At 44.3% G+C, this 26,355-nt stretch overlaps 1 protein-coding gene across 1 annotated transcript; it reads left to right on the top strand.

Annotated features, from left to right (window-relative positions):
- Nucleotides 1-471: 471 nt before the first annotated feature.
- Nucleotides 472-24,893, top strand: trim36 (tripartite motif containing 36; the record flags this gene model as incomplete). The annotated part of the gene is made up of 14 exons (XM_079738591.1): nucleotides 472-534; nucleotides 2,771-3,005; nucleotides 5,812-5,841; nucleotides 8,822-9,171; nucleotides 9,972-10,118; nucleotides 11,586-11,681; nucleotides 12,583-12,720; nucleotides 13,085-13,200; nucleotides 14,995-15,116; nucleotides 19,283-19,400; nucleotides 19,626-19,837; nucleotides 22,093-22,276; nucleotides 23,037-23,150; nucleotides 24,097-24,893. 14 exons carry the CDS (start codon nucleotides 472-474, stop codon nucleotides 24,464-24,466), a joined length of 2,295 nt encoding a protein of 764 aa, XP_079594717.1. The 3' UTR covers nucleotides 24,467-24,893.
- Between the last annotated feature and the right edge of the window lie 1,462 nt (nucleotides 24,894-26,355).

Raw genomic sequence — 26,355 nt, 5'->3', positions numbered from 1 at the left:
CTGTCCACGTTCCAAACGTACAGGTTAGTCACCAACCAATCACTGATTGGTTAGCAGTGGAAATAGGCACCGCCTACCGTAAAATCGGATTAGAGACTGGTTGGTAGGGGAAAGAGGTTACCGCCTACTGTACGTTCGGACCCTGGGGTCTATTCTGACAGATGTACAGTAGTACACGGGGACGAGGGCGGGGTTTGCACTCCAAGATGATGCCAACCAAAATCTAATTGCCTTCTTTCAGCTTGGCCATATAGTGCAGCCTTTGTAGAGAAACGGGCAAAGACAGCAGGCATACACGGAACACACGGAAATTAGGATGTGGATGAGCGACTAGATTGAATGTCATCGTCTTTAGTGCGATACAAATCCGCTATAGACTTGTTATTCAGGTGTTAAAGGGCTTTCCCATTTGTTTGCTGTTTTACATTTAAATAACCTGTTATCTCTATTGCACTGAAATAATCTGCAGCCATGTCGGATTCCGAGGATATGACGGAGTTTGCCAGTATCGTGGAGAGGATAGAGAGAGGAGAGGTAAGGAGTTTGACGTGCTGGTGATTTATGATCATGACACATTAGGTATGTTGGTTACAATGCCCTAGAGGCCCCGCTGACGAGCTGTCGCTTTGATCGGGGTTTGGAAACAGCGGTTTACGCTTATTCTGTTATTATATTATATCGCTATTATATTCAATCATAGTAATTCCCAATATTAGATCTGCGTCTGACATTCTAAGCATTAGTAGGTTATTACAAACCATATCGTTTGTTCTGGCCTATTTACAAAAGAAATATGGCGAATGTTCCTATTTATAGGAATTCTCCTGGCAATCGACTATGATAGAGGGTACCCACGCACCGGCTCCTAGAAGGAGATACATGACATGCGTACACGGGCCAGATCTATTATGGCCACAAGTGATTGATTGTTTTTGTAATAAGATATAAATCAAGCGCATTCGTTGAATTTGATTAAGAATCCATTGCAATAAACACAACTGTGGGTGTGTGTTGTGTGTGTGTGTGTGTGTGTGTGTGTGTGTGTGTGTGTGTGTGTGTGTGTGTGTGTGTGTGTGTGTGTGTGTGTGTGTGTGTGTGTGTGTGTGTGTGTGTAAGAATTGAGGTGAGAGAGTTCATGCCTTTGAGCCATGGTTAACCAAAAATGTTATTACGTTGAATGCCTTTGTACTACTATAGAGCTGTTACTCATCTAATCAAATTTAAAGACCATATCAAAATTGGCCATTCTATTGTGAAATATTCCTCACAGGGACATTGATCAGACACTGATCAGAATACTTGAATTATGCGAAAGCTTTCTAAATAAATGCAATTAAGACATATTTTCCACAGGTATTAGTTAATTTCTCATGCATGTATAATCAACCAGTATATAAACAAAATTACTAACAATAAGATCAGTTTAACCCTCTCTAAAGAAAGAGGGAAGAATGTGCCTGACAGAGATTTTAAATCCTAATCGACCTTCCCCTAGTACTCTTAGTAGCTCATTTACACAATAATGAATTAATTGAGGTCCAGGCTGGGGGATCGTCGGCTGCGGATAGGTATAAGCTTCAACCAAAACTCCCCATGACTGCATTGAAACTTGATATCCCTCCAGTCGAAGTTCCTCCCCTTCTTTAGAATACCACCGGGCTCCAGCATTGTTCCTATGCAGATTTCCACCCCACGCCGAGTCTTCTACCCGCCCCACTTGGCCACCGAGCCCAGTGTGTTCAATCTGCTTGTGTCCAAACTGTAACTCAGAAACGAGTGCTGATTCACTACCGCGTCCTGGTTCTCTGCAGCGTCACTCTCCTTGATTCTCGCATATTGAGCGATTGTGGTGTCTGGCATCTCCAGTCCGCTTTGGAGAAGTTGAGATTTGGGCTCTGAAGGGCATTTAAAACGTCCACCATGGCTGCAGAAGTGCGGCGTAACTCCATCGCGGTAAGTGGTGGACCAAACAACCCGTTCATTTGGTGGGAGATGAGTGATTCATTCGTTATTTTAGTCCGAGCGCTCTAACAATCGGTCTAACTTTGGCATTAACTATAAACATAGGACGAATATTATTATGTGGTCTTCTAAGTTGGATATTCTCGTTGTTGGTGGTTGTTTCGTTAAGAGAACACATACACGAGTGTCACTCTAGACGTCGTGCTGGCAGGCTTATTTTAAACTTCCTTAAATTCCTCAACTAGTTCTGAAATGTATTATACTTGGTGGTGACTCATACGAGTAGGCCTATATCAGTATAGGCCTACTTCGATCTAATTAGTTACCATATTGATCAATTGCAGGTGGCGCAATACGACGCTCTTATGATGGGCTATTTTATGAATGGAGTCTATTGCCTAACAACCTTTTTAGTATTCCTCCGCATCTCACCATAAGCGGTTGAACTAAAGCAGTTGCTGTTCGTTCATATACTTGTAATTCTCTGCTGTTATGTAATGGCCACTGTCGATACACTTTAGGTGCTGTCTGAATGCACTTTTTGATCATGGATCAAACTATGGAGAGAACCACAAGTCCCCCAACTTTGTCAAATATGACACAGAATGACCTGTAGGCCTACTATTTGTTAATCAAAACTCTTGTGCAACTTTGCATCTAGTTCAATTCATGGTGCTCTTAAAAGTCATTTGCTGCTATATCTTTTATTCTGAGACCTCTGAAGAACATAAAAGGTCCATCGATCTTATGCTCAGCTGAAATAGCAGGACAACTGACGCCTTTGTGGCTGGTTCTCCTTCACCCCCAGGTCCCCATCAAGAACATCGAGAGGGAGCTCATCTGCCCCATCTGCAAGGAACTCTTCACCCACCCCCTGATCCTGCCATGCCAGCACAGCGTCTGTCATAAATGCGTCCGCGAGCTTCTGATGCTCAGCCATGACGACTCGTTCGACGCCGGCTCGGAGTGCTCCATGCCCGGTAGCCCGCGGTCCAGGGTGCCCTCCCCCTCCATGGAGAGACTGGACCGGCTAGTCCGATCAGGTGGGTCCCGGGGTAAGGAAACCAAGGATTTATATTGGGGTCATATCTATATATTCTTTTGTTTTAAGTTCTTGATTGAGGAGTTCATTTTATTTAACTCCCCCCTCGAAGGAAAGTTAGTCTTGGACATGACTAAATGTTGACCTTTTACATGCTGAAATGGTCTTCACTTAAGGTGAAGTGCAGTATCTGTAATGGCATTAACAGTCTGGACTGGGGGGATTCTGTCTCAGCCAGTCCAACCCTAGCATTGTACTCGGAACAGTGTTCTGGTTGGAGCACTGTACCTATTTCAGGAAATCAACACACCGTCTACCGCTGAGCATCCTGGCCATAATAGAGAATGACTCTGCTTTGTCCTGAGTGCTGCGTATTCTTCATGCAATTATCTTTATACTGCCATTTGATTCAGTTTTGAGGAGATGTTTCACACATGCTTGGACTCCTATCTTCCAAAGGCTCTGTGCAAAGTCGATAAAACAAGATTTTCAAGAAAACCCAGAATAAATCTGGTCTTTAATCTACTTTAAACCTGTAATTTTTGGATGGGGAAGTGTACTAATTATTCCCCAAAGGGAGTAATAGGGAAATATGCCCACGGTGCACATTCTTTACCAAAAGGAAACATTTGATATAAGTAGTATCGTTGGTTGTCTTAAGATGTAACTCCTTTCCAGTATAAATGGAACCGACAATGAAGATAATAGTTTCTACATCTGTTGACATGACACAATCTGTCATCACTGCTCCCAAATCCAGACCTGGCTTCTTCCCAGAACAACCACAGACCACCCAAAGCTGTATTGTATGGAACGCAAGCAACTTGCCAGCTCAGATTGGTTTTAATGACCAAGAATCAACAATCCCCCATTAAGCCCTGAATGAATTGTCTGTCTACCTTCCACTGGCCCCCGGGCATCCAGTTTCCATAGCAGGTCCCCTGAAATCATGCTAGCTCCTATTCATTTCTTCTTTCATTCATATTGCTTTTACATTGAAAGAGAAGGCTGCTGTCATTTTTACACAACCCAAGTGTGGTGTTTGGGGGGGGGGGGGGGGGGTATTGAACAAAGCACCCCTCTCAGCTCCAATGAGGTATTTCTACTCATTAGAAACGACTCAGCTTAGTGCAAAGGTGTGTGTGTGTGAGAGTGAGTGATACAATATGCTTTTAATTTCCCCCTGCATGGCATTGCTGGGACTGTGCTTGAGCAGGTCAACGTCTAAGCCTGTTGGAGTCGTGGGACAAGGCTTGCTTTCTGCTTCCCCAAGAGCTCTGGGACACTCGCCATTTCCATGAACTTGCCCTTTAATTGTACCTCTGTGCTTCCTCCTGGTCACAGCCACAATGATGCACAGTTTGGACTTGATTTGTCTATACCGTCTGTAATACTGGCGGATCACGTTGAGTATCACTAATATTTTTTTGAAGGTCAAAATGATGATGGACTGAGGGCAAAATCAGATTCGGGGGGGGGGGGGGGGGAGCTGGTTTAATGGAAAACGTTTCCCAAAAGCTTTCATCTGTTGGGAACCGGTAGAAGCGGACCATATAGATCTTATTTTAGCTCCGCCAGTCATGAATGAGTCAATTCAACATAAGCCGAATCGAGTCTATTTACAAGGGCAAAATGTCAAGTGCTACATTTGGGTTGAATAGCCATAGAGGATCTGTACCAGACCAACCTTTTACTGAAATTCCAAATTCATCTACAGTTCCAACTCAAGCTTGTTTACCTATGGCTAAGCTAACAGAGCGTTCGTTCGTCCACATGGGCTGTTGCTGGGACTATGCAGAACGGGCTTACCACTGAACTCCATGTGCATGTTCACCAGATTATCAAGCATGCCGAGTTAATGTTGTTTTCAAAACCTTGAGAGCACTTGAGCACATTACATCCCACCGGCCGCCTGTTATACATGGTCCACGTTTTAACACCAGAAGGTCACGCCCTATTGGTGGGGAGATCAGATCCTTGGTCGTCATGGTGACGCAACCTGATTGCAAGGACGAACCAACGAAGGATTAGCTGGATGAGGAGAAAGAATAGCCAGCTGGCTATATTTACCAGACCGCTGGTGAGCCTGGCCCTGCTGGGAGTCCCAGCAGGGCCAGGCTGGGACCGAGGGAGGCGCTGACTGTAGCATCGCCGGAGTTGAGTTTCTCCTCATCAGGGGTTTTATGTGACTGGAGTCTAAACAAAGCAGACGCATCTGTTTGGCTGTGCTTGCCCTCACAATTTTGAATATTTCCAAATTGTGTATTAGTTTGGCAGCTGATTCTTGACGTGTGCAATTGTGATGAGAATGACTTTGACTGTAAGCGTTCATTGTAAAAATTTGAGGAATTTTCCTACAATTTAGCTTGAAGTGTTTTTTTTTTAGCTCTCAATTGCTTCCAAAAAAGCGTAGCTGTGTTCAGAAAAACTTTGATTGCAAAGCAAACATGGTTTCCTATTTTGAACAGGACATATTTTTCTTTAATGCGATTCGTTCTTATGGTCCTTTGTTGGGACTTGATGTCTTGACTGCAAGGTTTATGAGTCAGCTTTCATCTCCTCATCCCATAATGCATCTTAAAATGTTAATATTTTAGCATCCATTTTGTGCCTAACTGTATAACATCTTTTGTGTTTTAAAGCTTGGATGATTTTCTCACTTATTCTTTATTTTGCAGCATCAACTCCAAGGCTTTTTATTTCCATCCCCGTTTTGACGGACATGTGTTTTGAGTCTTGCCATTCAACATTGCCATGTTTGTTTCTTTTGTGTTGTGCTCACCTCACCTTTCTGCCGTTGCTTCCAGCCGCAGCAAGAAGGTCGTTTGGGCATCGAGGTAGACGAGGGCACCATGTTGTGGGTAGCTTAAGTAGTGAGTACAGTCCTTCTAGTCCAGTCTTCCAACCCCTCCCCCTCCGACCTCCCCTTCTTGTGAGCCCAAGTGTGCTTCTTCTACGCCTAACTGCTCATCTAGCAAACTTAAGTTTCTTCCACTCATGAACGCATCTTGCTTAAAATATATTGTTATATTTTTCTATACATGTTTCCACACCTTTTTACACAACTTATCTTCCCTTATGCATTCAATTAGTTAGCTGAACATTCCCTTTTTATTCCCTCATATTCAAATTAAACTATGACTTGACTGTTATTTCAAGGCAAGTCATGGTAGCCTCACTGCTAGCATGAATTGCATTAGAGGTACCCTCCACTGACTGGGAGAGATTTGCTTTCCACTATCGATTTGCATCCCTTTGGGAATTGTGCTTTGCAACTGGATGAAATGTTGTGTGTTGTGAGGGAAAGTCTGGGGATGACTCAGGGCAGAAGGAAACAGAAAAATGGAGCAAAAATGGAGAACTATGTATTTAGTCTAGAAGACGGATAGGATAAGAGAGAAAAATAGAAAAGAGAGTGTGTGTGTGTGTGTGTGTGTGTGTGTGTGTGTGTGTGTGTGTGTGTGTGTGTGTGTGTGTGTGTGTGTGTGTGTGTGTGTGTGTGTGTGTGTGTGTGTGTGTGTGTGTGTGTGTGTGTGTGCGCGCGCGCTGCGGAGCCTAAAATGAATTTGCAGAGAGTCTATGCTAACCAGCACGTAAGGGAAATACCGCAACTGTTTGGGCTTGTTTTAGACATTTCTCATAGCTTCTCCTCTCGTAACTAATGTCTCCCTTCAGGGTATAAGCGCCGTTTATTCACCACTTGTTGCTTTAAAAAAACAAAAAATGATTAGGCTTGGCACACGCGTGCACACAAAAGCTGGATTTGACAGACGACACAAGCCCACTAATCATGTAGTCCCACAGAACTCCTCGGAAACGAGGCAAACCAAACAAAGCAAACGGCGCCTTTGTTTATAGATTAGGGCGGCCATGGTCTCTGTTGATACAGCGTTCTCCCTGATGCGTTAACTGCATGATTAAAGGAGAGGTGTCCTTATCCTCCTCCCACCACTGTGCTTTGATCAGACGGTCAAATATTATAGGTGAAAATACCCGTGACTTGTTTCGAATGCTCTGTACCAGAATTGCTCTCAGATTTAAGACGTGCTGACACTATTTTGTCAGGTAGCCTCATGTCCTTTTTGTAGCGATAGGTATGGAGAGACTTTCCTCCCGATGATGTAGTGAAGGAGCTCAGTGCCAACGCCCCTTTTTTTTTTTGTGCTGTCGGGCCCAGCCAGAATGTACCGGTTCCGTAATGACTAGTCGGTTTTCGCCCTTGGCTCCCCCCACCACCCCTCCCATCTGCAGAGCTGCAGACATGCACACATGCACACGGGCGCACACACGCGCACTAGCACAGACTTGTGCGTTAGCCATAGATCTATTTTTTTTTGTGCTGACCAGCCCTAACTTGAAAGCCAAGTCTGAGTGTAGCATGCAAACACGCATACCGGCACATTCATTTGCGCTTATGTGTGCGTGTGTGGATTTTATGATTTGCGTAATTATCATCAGGTCTCGTTTTCACAACTCGGTCCACATATCAGCCTAAAAGGGGTTACATCCAGTTAAAATGGTGTTGCAATACACACACATCGAACTCAAAACATGTTGGATGTTTTGCTTTGCTTGCTCTGTTTGTAACAGTAAATGCCCTTCCTTAGTTGTACCTCAGCCTTCGTTTTGGAAATGTGTTCAAATATTTCATCTAATAGTGGAACGCTGGGTATGGAATGCTTATCAATTTCATACAATAATCCAACATAGCGTTTCCTCTCTAGACCTGAAGTATTTGAAACATTTGTTTGTCCCGAATGGCTTGTCTTTTTGGCTTGCCGTTTTATGCATCATGACTTTCAGTTTGCCATTTGTGTTGATGTGCTGTGTGTGTGTGTGTGTGTGTGTGTGTGTGTGTGTGTGTGAACTTCCTTATTGCTTCTTTGTGCGATATATTCCCTTTTGTATCCACGGTTGCTGAACCTTGTTACTATGCCCCCACCTTGGTGACAAGCCCAGTGAAGTTACCAAGTGTGTATGTATAATGCTATTAAAAGCAATTCTGCTTTAAAATATATCTTGGTGTGTTATGTCAATGAGTCTGGCTGCATTGAACTGGACACATGATTTCAATATTGAAAATTCTTTGATTTCGATTTATCATCGTATCAATTTGTCATGCTATATTCTTGATCAATCATCGTCATTCTTGCAAACCTTTATTTTGACTCTGGGGAGAATCGTGATGCAAATGCCTCTGTCCAGTTCGGCATCAACACACGCAATACTTTTTATTTTATCTCCCCCTGTTTTTAATCCTTTTTGAGTGCTCTTGGTTTCCATTGGCGTTTTTTTCCCTTGATTGATTGACTATGTTCATCCACCCTTGGCCCCCGCCCTACTTTTCCCTGATGTTGTGAAACAGTGCGTCTCCTCTCTGACCGCTGTTAGGACCTAAGGGCTGGGCGAGTTTGTGACCTCAGTCAACAACGCTCACACCCTTGTGTTCTCAACAGCTGGGAAAGGGTGTGGGTTGGAGGCGATGAGAACAGACCCCATTTACATGTTGTGTGCCCCGCCCACACACCTCCTTCATGCTGGTGACTATTGCCCCCCTCCCCAAAAAGCAATCTTGGACCCTCAAAACATTGGTTTAATGGAAGCCATTTTCGTGTTGAATTTCCACGATTGCGGCCCCTCCACCTACGATAAGGCTCGGCAAAAGTCAAATGATTCATTCGATTTGAAGCTTTCTAAAGATTTCAAATCAGCAAAGCCAAGACTGTTTAGATGGGGACCAGCCTCTCCTCGTCTCCTCGTCTCACGCCTGCTCACCGCCCCCCCCCTGCCTCCTTCCCCCCACCTCCTCCGTCCCAGGTTCCATGTCGTCCCCCGGCTGGCGGAGGAACTCGGTGACCCCCCGGGTCACGGCCATCCCGTGCCCGGGGTGCCAGCACGACATCGAGCTGGGCGAGCGCGGCATCAGCATGCTGTTCCGCAACTTCACGCTGGAGAACATCGTGGAGCGGTACCGGCAGGCGGCCCGCGCCGCCGTGGCCATCATGTGCAACGTGTGCAAGCCGCCGCTGCCGCCGCAGGAGGCCACCAAGAGCTGCATGGACTGCAAGGCCAGCTACTGCAACGAGTGCTTCAAGCTGAACCACCCCTGGGGAACCCCCAAGGCCCAGCACGAGTACGTGGGGCCCACCACCAACTTCAGGCCCAAGGTAGGACCCCCCCCCCTCCCCTCCAGGGTTTCAAGCCGCTTAGTTTTTTTGTTACTCTTGAATTATGTAAACGGTTCACTTGGAGTTTTATGTCTTCGCACCTTAACCCTTTTTTTTTGTCTTATGCGGGTAAACTAATTACCTTCTCACCCTTCAGTCTGTTGCATGCATCACCTTTTGAAATAGCTGGGTGATTTACTGGTGACTAATTCCGTGTTTGAGCTGATGACTATCATGATCCTCTCACGCGACTTGGGCAACTAATCCAGTCCGCCTATAATAGATGAAGTTCTAATTTAAAGGTTACTGACATAGCCGTGCAATTCATTTGCTAGACTTGGAATGATTCAGATTCATTATTATGCTTAAACTTTATGAAATAATGTTTTAACAATGTTTTTTATTAATCATTTTAAAACAACCAAATATATAAGTGAATTGGTCTTAAAAATGTCCCTTTACAAATTATTATAAATATTTTAGCTGTACTTTCATGTTAATACTCTTAACCCATTGTAAGCCTTTTGCTGCTGTTCGCTAATCCAACCAGGTTTCCTTCCGTGGAGGCTCCAAAATCCCCTTTTGACACATAACAAATGGATAGATAAGTCAGTGTTTATTTCTACACTTAAAGGACCCAAGTAAACAGGCCTAGTGTACGCCATTAGACTTCACTATTCCCCCAAAGGTCCCAACCCTTCATACGTTACTCGGACAGATAATTGCCATTGTCTAGAATCCATCTGTACTTCGTCATCTGTCTGGCGTGATTGGTCTAATGTCCTCCCGGTAACCCCCAGGTACTCATGTGTCCGGAGCACGAGATGGAGAAGGTCAACATGTACTGTGAGGTTTGCAGACGACCCGTCTGTCACCTCTGCAAGCTGGGCGGTTCCCATGCCAACCACAAAGTCACCTCCATGAGCAGTGCCTACAAGATCCTCAAGGTACTGGTCGGCTGATTTTCCCCACCACCTGTTGTCTGAACAGCTGAGGGGGGTGGGGGGGAGATGCAGTGTCAGAGGGTCTGAAATATGGGTGTGGCTTATCGGAAGCTCCTCTAGAAGGAACAGTTGGAATCCTAGAATGTACGTGATGTTTTTGACACAACGGTTGATGCCAGTCACACGATTTGATTCATTGTGTGAAATGAGACCAGGGTGTACGAGTCAAATGTTGTACAGCTGAGCCTCAACCTTTTTGAAAACCGATCCGGCTCTGACCGCATCCCCCCACTCCCCCAGAACTGTCCATGTTCTCTCAGCCAATAGGAGTGTTCTCACCCAGGCTAGGGATTTGTCTGAAGGAAAACAACTAGGATTGGGCGGAAAAAGACAACTGGACATTGACGCTTCTGCTTGCTGGGGGAATCCCATCACCGCTGGGTAGAAGGGCATTCCAATGTATGTCAGGGTTGCTGTGCATTTAGGCGGGGGATGTGACCCAATACGCCTCTCTGCACACCACACACCCATAAGAAGGGGCACTCTACGGCTGATGCTGCCTGCAATGGTCCAGGAGAGTTGATCAATCCGGAACTCACACCCTTGAAGTGATGCATGGTTAATGTAACGGGCGTGTCCCTGTTCTATTCAACCCCCCGTTTGGGACAAAAGCCACCCACCTGGAGCCACATCCTGTTACACTGGTTCTGCTTTCCTGGCCACGGACTAGTGCGGCCATAGTGGGGCTGGGTTGCGTCCCCTCCTGCTGTAATATTAATGGCCGACCGGTGCCCAGCTCTTGGCGATTAGATTCTATTTGTTTGGAAACTGAAAACCGTACTCGCCAGCCAAGCCGTCAGACGCTGGTCAGTGGCACTGAGACTTAGGCCGTCGACGGAGTGAATCCATTTCAATCAGTTTGTTTTTTAAAGGCCTTGTGTTGGGGGAGGTTCTGGGTTGAGGGCAGTGTAGGGGATGGGTCTTTTTCTAGGGAGGATCAATCAAAACACTGAAGTAAATGTTTTGAGTAGGTTAGAGCTGGGCAGCCCCTTTCAATCTGGCGCCCCTTAATCACCTGATCCAGCTGGATGACGCTTGGCTGTTTGTGCCTGAAATCAGATCCTCCACATAGACCCAGGGCCCCAAGTACTACATATTTAATAAGATTGTTTGTACACTTTAATTTGTGCTGGTGTGTTGTATCCTGATTGTTTCGAGACTGGTATTGGATGTCTGGTCCAAAGTCAAATCTCTCGAATGCGAGTTCTTGCGAAGGAAATAACTTTCCTTTTGCAATCACTTTCCCCGTAAGATTCAATTGATTTTTATTATCTGCTGCAGTAGCAAATATCGATTCTTTGTTGCAGTTTTCTTTTGACATGTTGTTTATCGTATGCTCTTCAAGACACCAGTGCATTGATTGCATTACGGTTGGCTCACTCCATCTCTCCTGATGTTTTCCTGCTGCAGGAGAAACTGGCCAAGAGTATCCATTACCTCATCAGTAAAGAGGACCAGGTCAGGACTCAGATTTCGGATCTGGATGTACTGATCAAGCAGACTGAGGTAAGAGACCGCTGACTCACCGCGGCACAGGATTTAATAGCATGTCATGTGCTCACTCCCAGCCCCTTGGAGTGAGCTCTACCCATTGCCTGAAACATGTGTTGCATTTTAAACATTTTCTGTTTGAGGCCATTTGTTTTATGTTAAACATGTTCTATGCAAACATGTTAAAACAAGTTTGACTGTTTGCAGTCCTGAATGCGTGGCGTGTTATTCAGATGAGATGACACTGAAACGTTATACGATGAGGTCGTCGAAGTGTCCCACGAGGTAAAGGAAGGACATGTACATTTAAATGCGTATTGCAGCATAAATGTATCCTGCTGCAGGTGCTTACATGCTCATTACACATGTTTTTATAAATATAAGAATCAGCTCATTACACATGTTTTTAGAAATAAATCCTCTGCTCAAAGACAAATGGTAGTCCATAGTGTCAGTGGTAACAAAGGCTTATTGATGATATTGTTATTCCTCAAACTTGGTCATTAGCCTATTGCATCATAGTATCGACGGTTCCTAATGTTTTTCTCATTTTCGATATTTACGGTGCTTCTGTACTAATGTGCTTTTGTCCCTCAATGTGATTAACGTATCTACCAGGAAGATTAATTTTAACCCAACTATGAATAAAGTATCTACTTGAACAAGGAATGCTAACTTGCATGCAGCCACCCCTTGTTTAGGTTATATAATGGGACATTGTTCTGGTGTTTATCCCTGACTGTCGGTATTGTCCAGCCGTACAGATGGCAGTCAGTTACAATCCTTTATTGGCCTTACCAACTTAGGCCTTTCAATGATTGACTTCATCACACTCCACATTCAAAAACGATTTTATGATTCAGAGAGCTCCAAAAGCAAACTTTTTTTTTTTGTTGTATGTCGCCCGCTCTCTCAGGAAAATGGGCAACTCTCCGAGCGGGAGGCCATCGTGCACTTCGACCGGCTGTTCGAGACCCTGCAGGAGAGGAAGACGGAGATGTTGCGGTCCATCGATCAGTCGCGCAACCGACGCCTAGACCAGCTCAAAGGCCAGGTATGGTCTCAAACTGGGTGACGGGTTGAGATGGAGTGCATCCCTCTATTCCATGGAGGGCGCGTGTGTATATCACAGTGACGGACTTCATGACCTTTATAACCCACCCCCTGAGCCCTGTAAGAGCAAGGAAAACTCTGGCAATAGAGGAATCTTAGAGAAGGAAGAGGGAAGTATCTCTCCTTCTTGGAATGGATTTCAGTACCATTGGTGCTGCATGGGCAGGCATGAAGTAAATGCCAAATAATTTAGTTTAAGTTCAAAAAAAATTATAAAATAAATGAATGAAAGGAAATGGAACAACATTCTTGTAGTTAAAATTGGTGTATGCGGCGTTGGAAAAAAGTGTTTGTTGGTTTCCAAGGTGGAGGAGTACCAGGGAATGCTGGAGAACAGTGGCCTGGTAGGCTACGCTCAAGAGGTGCTGAAAGAGACGGACCAGTCGTGCTTTGTACAGACGGCCAAGCAGCTGCACGTGAGGTAAAGTGACACACGGAGGAGACTGACTTGAACAGCCGGGCAAAAGAATGGCAGAACAACACTACATATGCTGCAGACCGAGAGTCCTTCTCTTTGCCAAAACCAGAACACAGAGGCAGGCAATGGATATGAATGCATGGAAGTGTCTAAGCATTTCAAGCCATCACAATTAAAAGATACACAATTTTTGTAAAACCAGTATGCTGTAAAACTAGAAGAGCTAAACGCGCATACGTACATACATTCTCACACAAACACTGGCAAACATGCGCAAAGAGAATCTGGTTCATCCCCGATAGAACAGTAAGAAACATTTTAACAAATAATGCTCTTTGTGCTTTTAATAAAAATAAAACAGATGCATAAAAAGACACCTTTCTATGTTGTGAGGCTTTAGCCTGACAGATTTGCTGGTTGCACGCTGAATTGAGAGGACATCGAAATATTAACTTTCAGTTTAAGTTATTGCAGAGAACGTTACACACGTTTCTTTGTTAGGAGTATGTTCGTAGATTTCCAGAATGTTTAAAACCCATTATAGACATTAGTAGTGTGACTAGTGTGAAGTGGATGCACATGTCAACATTTGATTACTGTGTTTTATAAATTAAAGATAGTATAATAGTTTTGTGTGTAGTACTAAATTCCCACCGAGGCAGATTGTGGTTTAGGGCTGACCAGGACCTACTGGTGTATTTCAATGAAAAGGCATTTTCTTTTTATCCATTACAACATTTCTTTCAAAAGCTGTTTCAGTAGCCTGAAACTTAAGTTATCAAGAACGGTCTTCTTGTAAAAAACACTTTAATCATATGTATTTATTTACCAGCTTAAAATGTGTTATTTAACGCCTAATTGAATGCATTCAACCTCACTGAGTTTAGTCATGAATTTTTTGAACTGCTTAATCTGGCATTGCCCTTTTCTAGGACCCTTTGGAATTTTTTATTAGGATTTGGTCAGTTGGTTATTCGAGCACGGGGAGATCTGATTATGTATTTTGCATGACTGGCCAGTGTTGATGCATGTTTTAAATGCTTTAAACCATTGGCCACTCTAAGCTCTTTACAATTGCTAGTGCATCACATTCACCCATTCATTCACACATTCTAAACTGACCGCAGTGTCTACCGTCCAAGGGGACAGTCAGCTCGTCAGGAGCAGCTAGGGTTGTGTGTCCTGCTCAGGGACACACTTACACTTGGTTAGAAGTTGCTGGGATCTAACCAGCAATCCGCCGGTTGCCAGAAAACCCACTCTTGTTGGTTAATTATGCAGACCCACCATGCTAGTGGCATTAATAAAGGGTCTAAAGGAAAGCCAATGACTGTAAATAGAGTTTAACCAATGCATGTGCAGGAATGTAGCACTCGCTAATCCGGCTAATTGATCCTCCATTAGCAGCTTTGGCTATTTGGAGGGCTTTCGCTTTCAAAGACACAAGCTTTCATACTCCTTCTGTGTATTACAGTTCTTGTTCTTTCAAAAATTCCAATAGATATTGATCATATTATGTGATTTAACCTGGACTACTGTGCCGTGTAGCTGTTATACAATGTGTGTAATCTATGTTCAACTCACAGAGCTAGGGTCCTCACATTATTGACATCACTTCCTGTACATGTTATAATACGACACGATGACACAGCACAAACATATTGCTCCTTCCCGGTTTGTTTCAGTATTACTATCCTATACTGTACACAGACGGATCAAATGTCTCGATGCGGTCTTTCATGCTATCTTTCTTCACGTTTCTGTGTCTTAATAAATCAACTTCCTGTGCGTGTTCAGAATCCAGAGGGCCACAGAGTCTCTTAGGACCTTCCACCCTGCGTCCAACCCCTGCTTCGATGAGTTTGTGCTGGACACGTCCAAAGAGGAGATGCTGCTGAAGGAGATGTGCTTCGGCGGAGGTTGGTTCTATTTATGCATATTGTCGTGACATTTCTGTCTAGGACAGATCATACAATCAGGCTTCTAAATGCAAAAAAACACAATAGGTGTAGACAATTGATCTATTCTAATGCATGCATACACTAATCTCTCCAGCAGAATGAGCCCAGAATATGGTTCAAAGAGCAATTTAAACAGTTTCATACCCTCCCCACATTGCAATTGTCAATTTCCAAATCAAATAATGTTTACCATCCATTTGTTCTCATCAAGCAGAAGAATGCATAGGGGGATCCCTGCTCCCTTGTGACCGGTATACCCCAGGCACAAAGGTTAACGTTAGGTAACCCTAGGAACAGGTAGGGTGGCTAGACAAAAAAAAGAAAAGGAAAAGAAGTTTAGATGATTAATAGCATTTAATCACAATGGCCATAACGAGTGCTACTTTTTGATCTCATTTCAAGATATTTTAAATTTTTTTTTTTGCGTTTTTTATGACTTGGCCTGGGACATGGGAAGCTAAGCCATGCGGCCTGCATGGCTGGCACTCCTGGGTTGATTTTAAATGGGAACACAAACCATGGACCTTCAGTTCACTCAAGAAACAGCATTCAGCGCAATGGAGATATGTGTTTACATGGTTCTCTGACAGGAAGGGTCTCGGCACATGTTTTTGTGGTCATGTACTGTGGAGTTGACTAGCGTTCTGGGGTTGAGAGGAAAATGTGATGTACTGTCAATGGCCTGCTCATGAGAGAATGGAAGGAAGAATGAAAAAGGGAAGCTTTATTTTTCTGAAGATGAAGACGCTCTGTGTTCTCTGACCTTTTCTACCACGGTGACCCTTTGACGACATACACATCACTGTGCGTCTCTGACTGCTCTCGGGGGAAACTAAAGTTTTCCTTAACCATAAGAACGGCATTGATGCTGACAACAAAATTGTATATCTATCGTTTGATTTGCCTTTGTCCTAAGTATTGCTAAGTACCAAGAGTTGTTTTGAAACTGTGACTCAAACCCGTACAAGATCAAATTTATATAGCGCAAAGTTCAAATGCATCACTGACAAAAGTTAATCTTGATTCTTTATACAACACACCGTCAGAAGCACCACTAAGTCATTGTAACTAAACAGTCAGATGATACAAGTAAGAAGAAGTTGTCAGTCAAATATGTTCGCTTTGAATTAATCATTTTTGAATTAAAGTTATGACAATAAAAGCTGTACTGTAAACAGCGGCTAGCATGTCTGCTGAAATTGTTGTTGAAGAATGACTGGCAGGCTGTTGAGTCATTGGAGTTGCTAATATTTCATGTGTATATACCTTTTGGCTCTAAAGTCGTATATTTTGGAAACTGACTTTTAAAGGAAGCCCATTAACAAATTACATGAATCGTTTGCAAACTCAAGTCATGCACTTTTGGAAAATAGTTTTGGCATGTCCACCGCTTGAATCACCTCCTGTTTCACCATTTAGAATCCAACCTTATCTTAAAATCGTAATGTTATATGGCTATTCTCCTCAAAAAGGGGTTACGTTTCCGTGATGACCATGCATGAGGAGGAGAGAAAGAGGGATTGATGATGGATTTGACTTGGTCAATGGTTTTGTATGCAAAATGCTTCCTTGGCAAGGAGTAGTGCGCTTTTACCTAATGGTCAGCAAGTACTTAATGGAAAGTGGAGCCCGCCACCGCTGGCCTGCAGGGGAGCTGATGGATGTGCTTTAACCCCGGGGTCTCAGGGATAATTTAACTTATAATTTAAGTTATTTATAATTATGACGTAATTGTTCATTATGCAGATTGCAGCTAGGAGGTAGTCCATGGTAATTATGTTAAGGTTGCTTGTGTTTGTGGGGGCTGTATATTGCAGGATACAACTGCTGGCCATGAATATATTAACGAGAATGAGTTTGTTATAAAGACACTTATTTGAACAAATAGAACTAGATTACCTTCTAGTCAATGAACTGACTGCATAAGCCTATATGCAAGGTGTCTTTATACATTTGCTGCTTATCAATTATCAGTTGCGTGTCGGAATGGTGACTGGAAATACTATAGAATAAGTAGAAAAAATAGTTTCTAAAATGGAATGGGATTTTATGATGTTCTTCTATTATGTTCTAAAAAAAAAAAAAAGACCTCCAATGTGTTTGATCCATGTTTTCTCCCATGCTACGCATAAGGATCTGTTTGTTCACCAGTATACAGAACCTTGGCATCATCCTTACCAAAGGCTTTTGGCGTAGAGCCTTTGTTAGATGTTTTTCCTATGGTAAATGCCGTGTCAAATTCTTAACTTCTAGGAAGGGTTCTGAAGAAAGGGCAGGGTCACAATGTCATGTTGCAGACACTATGACTCTCTCATTCCAACCCTGGTAAATTTCAAAATGTTATAAATGGTCAAACTGTTTTCAATGGAATTTCATGTGGTCCCGAACTTTTCCATGTTGGCCTCGCTGTTGTTTATTGGAAATTGTGGTAGGAAAGACATGACGATGTTGGTAAAAGGCAACCAAAAACCAGCCGCACTGGCTGTCAGGAAAGCCGTCAAGCACCTAGAAATAGGAAGAAAGCGTCTCCCTGTGGCTTTTAAACAAGCCTTGGTGAGATCTCCGGTCAGACCGGAACCATTATCCATTCTAGACCAATAATGCTCAAGGGGTACTTGACTGATGAGCGGATATGTTTTTCCTTCCCTCTTGAAATAATTAGGTGGAGCCTCGTAGTACCAAATATTAAAAAGGAAACGTAGAGAGGACTGCAAGACAACTCCTCCTCATCAGTCGTGGTACAAATAGATTTGGCATATTATATATATTTTGTTTTTAATTGTTTGCTTTAGAGGGGATGCCCTCACTAATTAAATGGGTGTGAGGACATTGCAGATTTTGACAGTGGAAAGTAATTGTTAAAGGTCATTATAATGGTTCTTTGAGTATAGCTCCAAGCCGTGCAGCCGCCATGGAAACGCAGTGCAGTGTTTCAGTGTATTCAGAGACTTTTTACATTAAGGCTCTACTGTAGGCTGGTTAACATCAGTACTGGCATGTCTGGGCGCACCGGCCCTTTGGAAAGGAAACTAATCATGAAATGTGTATCACCACACTCAAATCCTCTCTTTATGGCCAAATAGGTGATGTCAGTTAATGTAAACCGACTTCACTTTGTCAAATTGGATTGAAGTCGTCTTCCAGTAAGGCAAAGGCAGCTTGTGATGAAAACTGGGATTTAACTAGAGATAGGAAGGGGATCCGTTTTGAACGAAACAAAAGAGGAATTTAATTTAGGAGTAGAGTGACTGGTGGGGAGCTGAGTGTGTGAGTGTGTGAGTGTGTGTGTGTGAGTGTGTGTGTGTGGGGGGGGGGGGGGGGAGGTGGGTAAGGAAAAGTGACTCCAATGTACTATATGAGGAGAAATTCCTATAGGGGGGAGTTAATCTGTGTGGGGGGCGCGACTGGCTGAGGTTCTTTCAGACGAGCCTTGGAGGAGGACAAAGATTGTAGTGGAAAGAAGGTCGTCGAACCCAGAGAACAATCACACTAGCGCTCTGATGGATGTCCTTTAAGTTTTTGTGTGGATTTGAGAATAATGTACAGGAAATGGGGAGTGAACGGTGATTGGGTTCGTTCTTGGGGCTGGAATGTGAATAGAGATGACTGGAAAAGGATAAATAGTGGAGCTGAAATGAATGAGGGCTTCTTCTTTGTACAAAGTGCATCGTCTGTATATCCGTCTGTTCGGGAACCTCTTAGCAAACACCATTAAGCAGCTCAATCCTGTCCAGATCATCTCAATACAATCCTCCTTTAGTTCCATGGCCGTTTCCAAGGGTTGTAGGCACTGAATGATTTTTATTTTCTGCCTGTTCTGAAATCTCATTGACTTTCTCTTTTGCATCTCTGCAGATGTTTTGAGTAGTTCTTGATCACTGCAAAATACGTCCTTAATCATGTAATGTGTTTATAGAGGTTATATATAGAGATTAGATCCCTTGAATTGGAAAAAAATAAATGATTCTTAGCTTTTGTTTCATATAAGTGGAGGACAGCTTTGAGGGGGCTAAGCATGTAAATGCACTAGTAGAAGGCACTAGATCTACACATTTTCTTTGAATGGAAGGTCGTTTTTCTTAAATGTTTACACTCCTTTTTTTTTTTTTTTTTGCCAATCACAGTCCCTGACCCTCCTTTGATTGACCTATCACGTAGCAGAGTTTACAATGACGCCACAATATGCTGGAGGCTTTCTGATGACCACATAGCTACGGATCACCAGCTCCTGGAATACCGCAGGTTAGCAATCTTGTCTGTGTGTGTTCATTTATATTGCCCTGCTTGCTATCTTCCCCTGTTGAAGAGTCTGATAAGCTCGGCCATTTTGCATCATTTTAAGAGTCTATAGGGCAATTGCATATCCACAATTCAGAGCCTAGTATGTTGTATTTAGTCGGTTATATTTGTAATATATTTCCACCTGTAATGACATTCGCTGACGTGTCCCCCCTATCCTCCATCCAGGCTTGGGGGCCCGGGCCAGTCCCCATCCCCGCCTCAGGAGGACGGTGTGGACTCGGGGTCCTGGAGGACCACCGAGCGGGTCTACGGAGCCAGCACCGTAGTCTGTGACCTGGAACCCGACAGCATGTACGCCTTCAGGGTCCGGAGCTGCCGTAGCTCCATGTACAGCCCCTACAGCCCGGAGGTCACCTTCCACACCCCCCCCGCCCCAGGTGACGACGGGATGGGTTTTGTTTTGAAGGACCAGATAATATGCTTGGCCGACAAGGTTTTACCAGTTCTACAGGAATGCAGTCGTGTGGTCCCCTTGTCGTTGGGTTACTGCGTGTGCTCATCTTTCACCTAGTTTACCGAGCCATCGATGGGTCTGAGCGGAATGGATCTTTTAAAATCCATACAGCTAGTTGATACTCCCCAGAAGGTCCCCTCTGCTCCAGAAGGGGCCCGTTGTTTTGTACTGTAGAATCAGTTCCCTTTGCTGGGCCTCATTGGACCAAGGTTGAGTCTGAGCCCCAATATCCACTTTAGTTCTCTGGGCATGTCTGAGTTATCATGCGTGCCAAATTTCAGGACAACAGCCTAGCAAGACATTCTTAATTTACTTTTATTAGCTTTTTTTTTGGGCTTTCCCAGTGTGCGCTCTATTCTCCAGCAAATCACCATGACAACAACCTTTTGGATTTCAGACAGCTGAGGCCACCAAAGTTGGTTGTATTTTGGAATAGTTTATTTTGTTTTCTTCCCCCCTCCCTCCCTTTGTTCCTCTCTGCTTTGAGGAGGAACCGTTGAGCCACAGTTGAGTCTGCATCTGTCCGTCACATTTAAAGCTCGCTAGGGTGCCTCCCATTGGCTTAGACCCATTTAAAAAACAAAACATAAACCGCTTTTTTAATTCTCTTTTAATGAACTGTTATCTCCACCGTCCATCTGTGGTGCTTCTTTTGGGTTTTCACACCACGCTCCAGTCTCAATACGAAAACCCTACTGGCAAAATATGAATAGCACCAGTTTATGTGCGCTCGACTTGCTCTTTTGTGCACGTTTGTTCGTCGATGCATTCAGAATGTCCAGTTAAATCTAGGTCTGATGCAGGAATTGAATTAGCTTTAAAACGGCTGACACTCAAATTGGATTTCGAAGCTCTTCCCAGAATGCAGCATATATTTAGAGAAATCCGCATTCAACATTTCCTGGCGGGGAAACCCGACCTGAAGGGGATCCTGATGCCCGCTCATAGTCGTAGCCCCTTCTGTGATTATGGCCATGCTTACTTTGCACATTATCACAGTGTCTCTTTGGTGTTGCATTCACAGCTCACTGCCACATTCCTCCGCTCGGTGACTCTTGTAAGGGGGACAGGAGGGACTCGCTGAGCTGCAGTAATGGGGTGGAATGTTTTGCACTGCTGGGACAACGGCGGGAAGGGGTGCATTGAGAGAAACCAGGAAATAAAATAAAACGCCAACATGTAGGAGGACATGAGGGCTGCTTCTCCAACATGATGAAAAAACAAAGGTGGTGTGGTTCTCTAGCTATCTACACCACACACACAATAGCTGTCGTGTGTGTGTGTGTGTGTGTGTGTGTGTGTGTGTGTGTGTGTGTGTGTGTGTGTGTGTGTGTGTGTGTAAAGCTATATTCATGTTTTAGCCATTACTTATTTCAACTTATTACACTTATAGAAGAAACCTCTATATTCTTATTTATTAAGAATATGGAAATAGTTGCTGAAAGCCTTATTTTATATTCTTGTGCTACTTCCCCATCCCCCAAAGCCCCATGAGCAAGTCTAGTCCTCGTAACTCGTGATAATCCAGGCCCAGAGTTGGAACGTGTAGTTTCTCTTTCTAACAACTTCCCCCGTCATATGGAAGTAAACTGGGTCTCCCATTCTCTTTACCCCCCCCCCTCCCCCATGTGAGCTGTTCAGCCTGCATGCGACGGTCGAGTGAGCAGGTGTTAGCCTCTGTTGGCCTACATGTTTTCTATGTTATGCTAATGACGGCCTATGGCCTAGAAGCTATTTAAAGCGCATGTTTGATTCCACACAGATGAGGTCTATAAATGCCTCATGCACGCGAGAGATGGTGAGTAAGAGTAAGGAGTGAGGTCAGGGATTTTTGCATTGCCTGAGGTAGGCCTACATGCCATAGCCATCTGATCCTCTCCCAGACAAGGGTCTTGTGTTGCAGCGCCCTCTTGTGTCAGCCTGTGAAACATACCATGTAAAGTAAAATAATATTTATTCAGTGTTATATATTAATTTATCATAAAAAAAGTATTAAATACAACAGGGCAGCTAGGTAAAAGGGAAGACTCATATTTTACACAAACAGGCAATCCATGTCATCCGTTTTTTGGGGATATCAGTGTTCTTGCGTGGAAGCAGAATCGGGACGGATATCCTTGCATGTCCTTAACCGTGTTTGGATGTTTTTAACCGACTGCGTCTGTCTCCGCGCCGCAGCGTTCGGGTTCCTCTTCAACGACAAGTGTGGCTTCAGCGCGGAGCGACTGGTGCTGAGCAAGCGGCGCGACAGCGTGGAGAGCCAGGCGGGCATGGCCTTCCTGCTCGCCTCGGAGCGCGTGCAGACCGGCAGCTACATCGGCCTGGATTACATCATAGGGGACATGGGAATCACCCAAGGACGGTAAGGGGACTGGCCCCACGAGGTTGGGGAAGACACGCTTGGCTTTTGCCCCTTAAAGTCGACCGGAGACTGTGAATGCTGCATGACATTGGACTGTTGCTGAGTGTTACAGTTCAATCCTAGTTGGGCATTGACACAGCCCCGATCCCTTCAGGGCTCTTGAGATACAGCTCTTGAGCTAATACCATCTATTCAATGATTTATTAAGGATTACAATTTGCTTTTGACTATTACCTTTTTTATTTTATTTTGATATAAATTTCAGCATTCCTATATGGTGACTCATTTTCTTAACTTTACTTAACCATTAACTTAGAAAAAACGCGTGCCTTTTAGGTACGATCAGGATTCCTATATGATGACTCATTTTCACACAGAGCCTCTTCCTTGTCCCTTCTAATGGAGTTTCTAAAAACGTTGATTTGATTTGTGGTGATTTCTCCTGAGGGTTGAGGTGTTCACTGTGATGGTTTTGCTGAAGAGGTGCACTTCTGCTTCGCAGTCCTGGGTCTTCCCCGAGGCCTCCTCCCCACTGGTCGTGCCTGGAACACCTCCCTAGGGGGGCGCACGGGGGAAGGACTCATTTCCTAGCCGGAGTAGGCAATCCAACGGTTTCCTGCTGAGAGTCCCTAGTTTTTGACTTGGTTCCCTTTAATGGAGTTTCTAAAAACGTTGAGGATTTGATTTGTGGTGATTTCTCCAGCGGGTCGAGGTGTTCGCTGTGATGGTTTTGCTGAAGAGGTGCTCTTCTGCTTCGCAGTCACTTCTGGGCATTCCGGGTGGAGCCGCATTCCTACATGGTAAAAGTGGGCGTGGCCTCGGACACCAAGCTGCTCGAGTGGTTCCACAACCCCAGAGACACCAGCAGCCCTAGGTACGCGACAATCAAATGTGTGAAGTGAAATGTATGCTGTATTAATGATTCCCAAATGAAATGTGTGTCAAAACTTTGACAAACATGACATTCTTGCAAAATTCCAACACCATTTAGTACAACACACACACACACACACACACACACACACACACACACACACACACACACACACACACACACACACACACACACACACACACACACACACACACACACACACACACACAAATTGCTTGAGGGACAAGTCTGGGTGACTCATGCCTAATCCTGTGATGTAAGAGGCCCGGTATAACCCTGTAAACGGCTTAACCGCGCACAAAGCCCTCCTCACAACATCAAGCCGCATAGACATGGGAAGGGAAACTTTATTTTCCCTACTAATGGCTCATGCTGTTGACACACATGGCTTAAAGCAACACAACGGTATCAGAATAAACCTTTGAGACAACGGGTGTACTCGGGAACATGCAAGTTCATAACATACCGCAGAGAGAGGACAAACTTGGAAACTGAGTGTTTTTAAAGGCTCAAAAAGCTTTCTATCAAATTCAGAAATGATCCTCATCATCGTCAAACCGCTTATCCGTGGTCGGGTCGCGGGGGCAGCAGCTCAAGCAGGGGGCCCCAGACTTCCCTTTGGAGCCTCGGGGGGGATCCCGAGGCGTTCCCAGGCCAGTGTGAAGATATAATCTCTCCACCTAGCCCTGGGTCTTCCCCGAGGCCTCCTCCCCACTGGTCGTGCCTGGAACACCTCCCTAGGGGGGCGCCCAGGGGAAGGACTCATTTCCTAGCCGGAGTAGGCAATCCAGCGGTTTCCTGCTGAGAGTCCCTAGTTTTTGACTTGGTTCCTCCAAGTAAACAAAAAAACCAAGACAATGTACACGACCAAATTGTCCAATACTTTACTTAACCATTAACTTAGAAAAAAACGTGTGCCTTTTAGGTACGATCAGGACAGCGGCCACGACAGCGGCAGCGAGGACGCGTGCTACGAGCTCTCCCAGCCCTTCACCCTCCTCACACTGGGCATGGGCAAGCTCTTCATCCCCAAGGCCTCGGCTTCCTCCGTCTCCTCCTCCTCCGCGCTGGTCTCCACGGCGGCCAGTGAGCGCGTGCTGCCCATGCCGCAGCGCGTGGGCGTGTGCCTGGACTACGACGTGGGCCGCGTGTACTTCTACGACGCCGACACCATGAGGTGCCTTTACGAGAGGCAGGTGGAGTGCTCCGGGACCATGTACCCCGCCTTCGGCCTCATGGGCGGAGGGAGGGTCCACCTTGAGGACTTCATCACGGCAAAGAGACTCACCTTCTAGTGGGGGAACGGGGAGGATGTAAGAAACCTGGCTGGTTTAGGATCGGGTCTTCCTCGGGGGGGAGAGAGGAGACTCTTTGATTGGAATGGGAACTGTGCTTCTCCAGGGGAGGAGTCCGCAGTTGAGAGGCGGGTGATTGTCCTGTGTGTGAGGAGGGGTACTCGGCGACAGAGTGCATGTATAACACTAGGTCTTCTGCTTCCGATGCACACCAAAGTCTCTTAACTTATCTTAATCAACTGTAACTCCACCTGGCTGTAATCAACCGCTGTTGTATACTTGTTCATTGTTTCATGATAGGGCTTCTCAGTTTGCCCTGTCGTAGTACTGTTCGCTAATCATTTTAATTGATTTAAATTATTTTATTTCTACTATTTTTATTTTCTTTTGGTACAGTCATGGGTAAATATTTGGATATTCATTGGGATCAAGTGTGTGTGTGTGTGTGTGTGTGTGTGTGTGTGTGTGTGTGTGTGTGTGTGGGTGTAATCTTGGGGAAACTTTGAAGCTAGCATCTTGGTGCCTTCTTTAGAAAATAGGTAATTTGTTTGGCTGCAATGGGCATATTTATTTGTGGTACGTTAATGCACAAAACTATAGAAAATACTGAGGGCAAAAAGTGTGATTTCATGCACAATTTCAGCACTAAAATGTTTTTCTTTATAGACAACGATTTCTTTCACTTTTTGTTCAGGGTTAGGGTTAACCAGCCTTGATTCATCTGTTCACAAATATCATCAGCTGAATTTTGCACATACTTTCTTGCACATGTTGGAATTGCTATTCACCCGTTTGTATCACCGCCTGGTTGCGTCTTTACTCTGTGTGTCGTAGGCACAATGATTGCATCACCGTCTCGTATTAACAGATCTCTCAGCAGTACTGTCTCAACTTGTCTCACAAAGTCACCAATATCATTACATGCTGACATAATAATGTTCAGTTGTTCACAACATCTCAGTTTGCACTCTGCTGCTAAAGCTGTTCTGTTCCAACATCCAGAAGCTACACCCAGGGCACCTTGAACACTGTAGAACTCGTGTTCCCACGTTTGTAGCAGCAAGTTACTTGGCCCTGCAGAGGTGAAAAGAGAGAACATCACAGCTCACTTATGCAGAACACATATTTCTGTGGCATGGCTAGCCACAGAATTAGTTTACAGTTTAAGCATTTATTTTTTTTACAAAACAAGTGCTACCACAGAAGTCCTGATACCCTTGTGGTTGCTTCTTGTGAGACGTGAACACATGGCGTCTCAGTGGTTTAGTGGTGTATCGAGCCTACCTAGCCGAGACAAACATGTAAGCGGTTGATTGGTTTTGGTGAGATCAACCACAGTGTTTAAGTCTAGAAGAGCTCTTGAGGTTAATCCTCTCAATCTTTGTGATTGGGTAAACGGTAATTTGTGCGTTTGTTTTAGTTTATGTCTGGAGGTATAAGGTACTAACTGTGTGTTTTCTCAGGTTTATTGGCCCTTGCTGGTCTCTGTTGCTACCTACCTCCTAAAGCCCTGGAAAACCTTTACTACACTACCTTTCCTCTCTGAACTTTTCTGTTGCAGCTTTGGTAGCAGTCGGTCATTTTTTCTTGCGTCGAATGAACTGTACCTTAGGCTTTTTTAATTACTATTTTAACTTGTGCATATGTGTGTATATTAGACAATAACTTGAGTCAAATAAAAGTCCATATTCAAAGTGTCCATATTTTTTATTTTCATGTTTGTTCAACCTATTTAACAATATACATTTGGTGAAAGAATTGTGTATCCAAGTAAATGTTATATTCTAACTGCCTTTAATGGGTGTGTTTTCTTTGTGGATTTTATTTTCTAATTGTTTCTAGTAACGCACTTTGCTTTGGTGTTTTACATGGATTTTATTGTAATATTT

Source organism: Pollachius pollachius (genome assembly GCF_949987615.1).
Source record: "Pollachius pollachius genome assembly, chromosome: 1".
NCBI lineage: Eukaryota > Metazoa > Chordata > Actinopteri > Gadiformes > Gadidae > Pollachius > Pollachius pollachius.
This window is presented reverse-complemented; position numbering and strand designations above follow the sequence as displayed.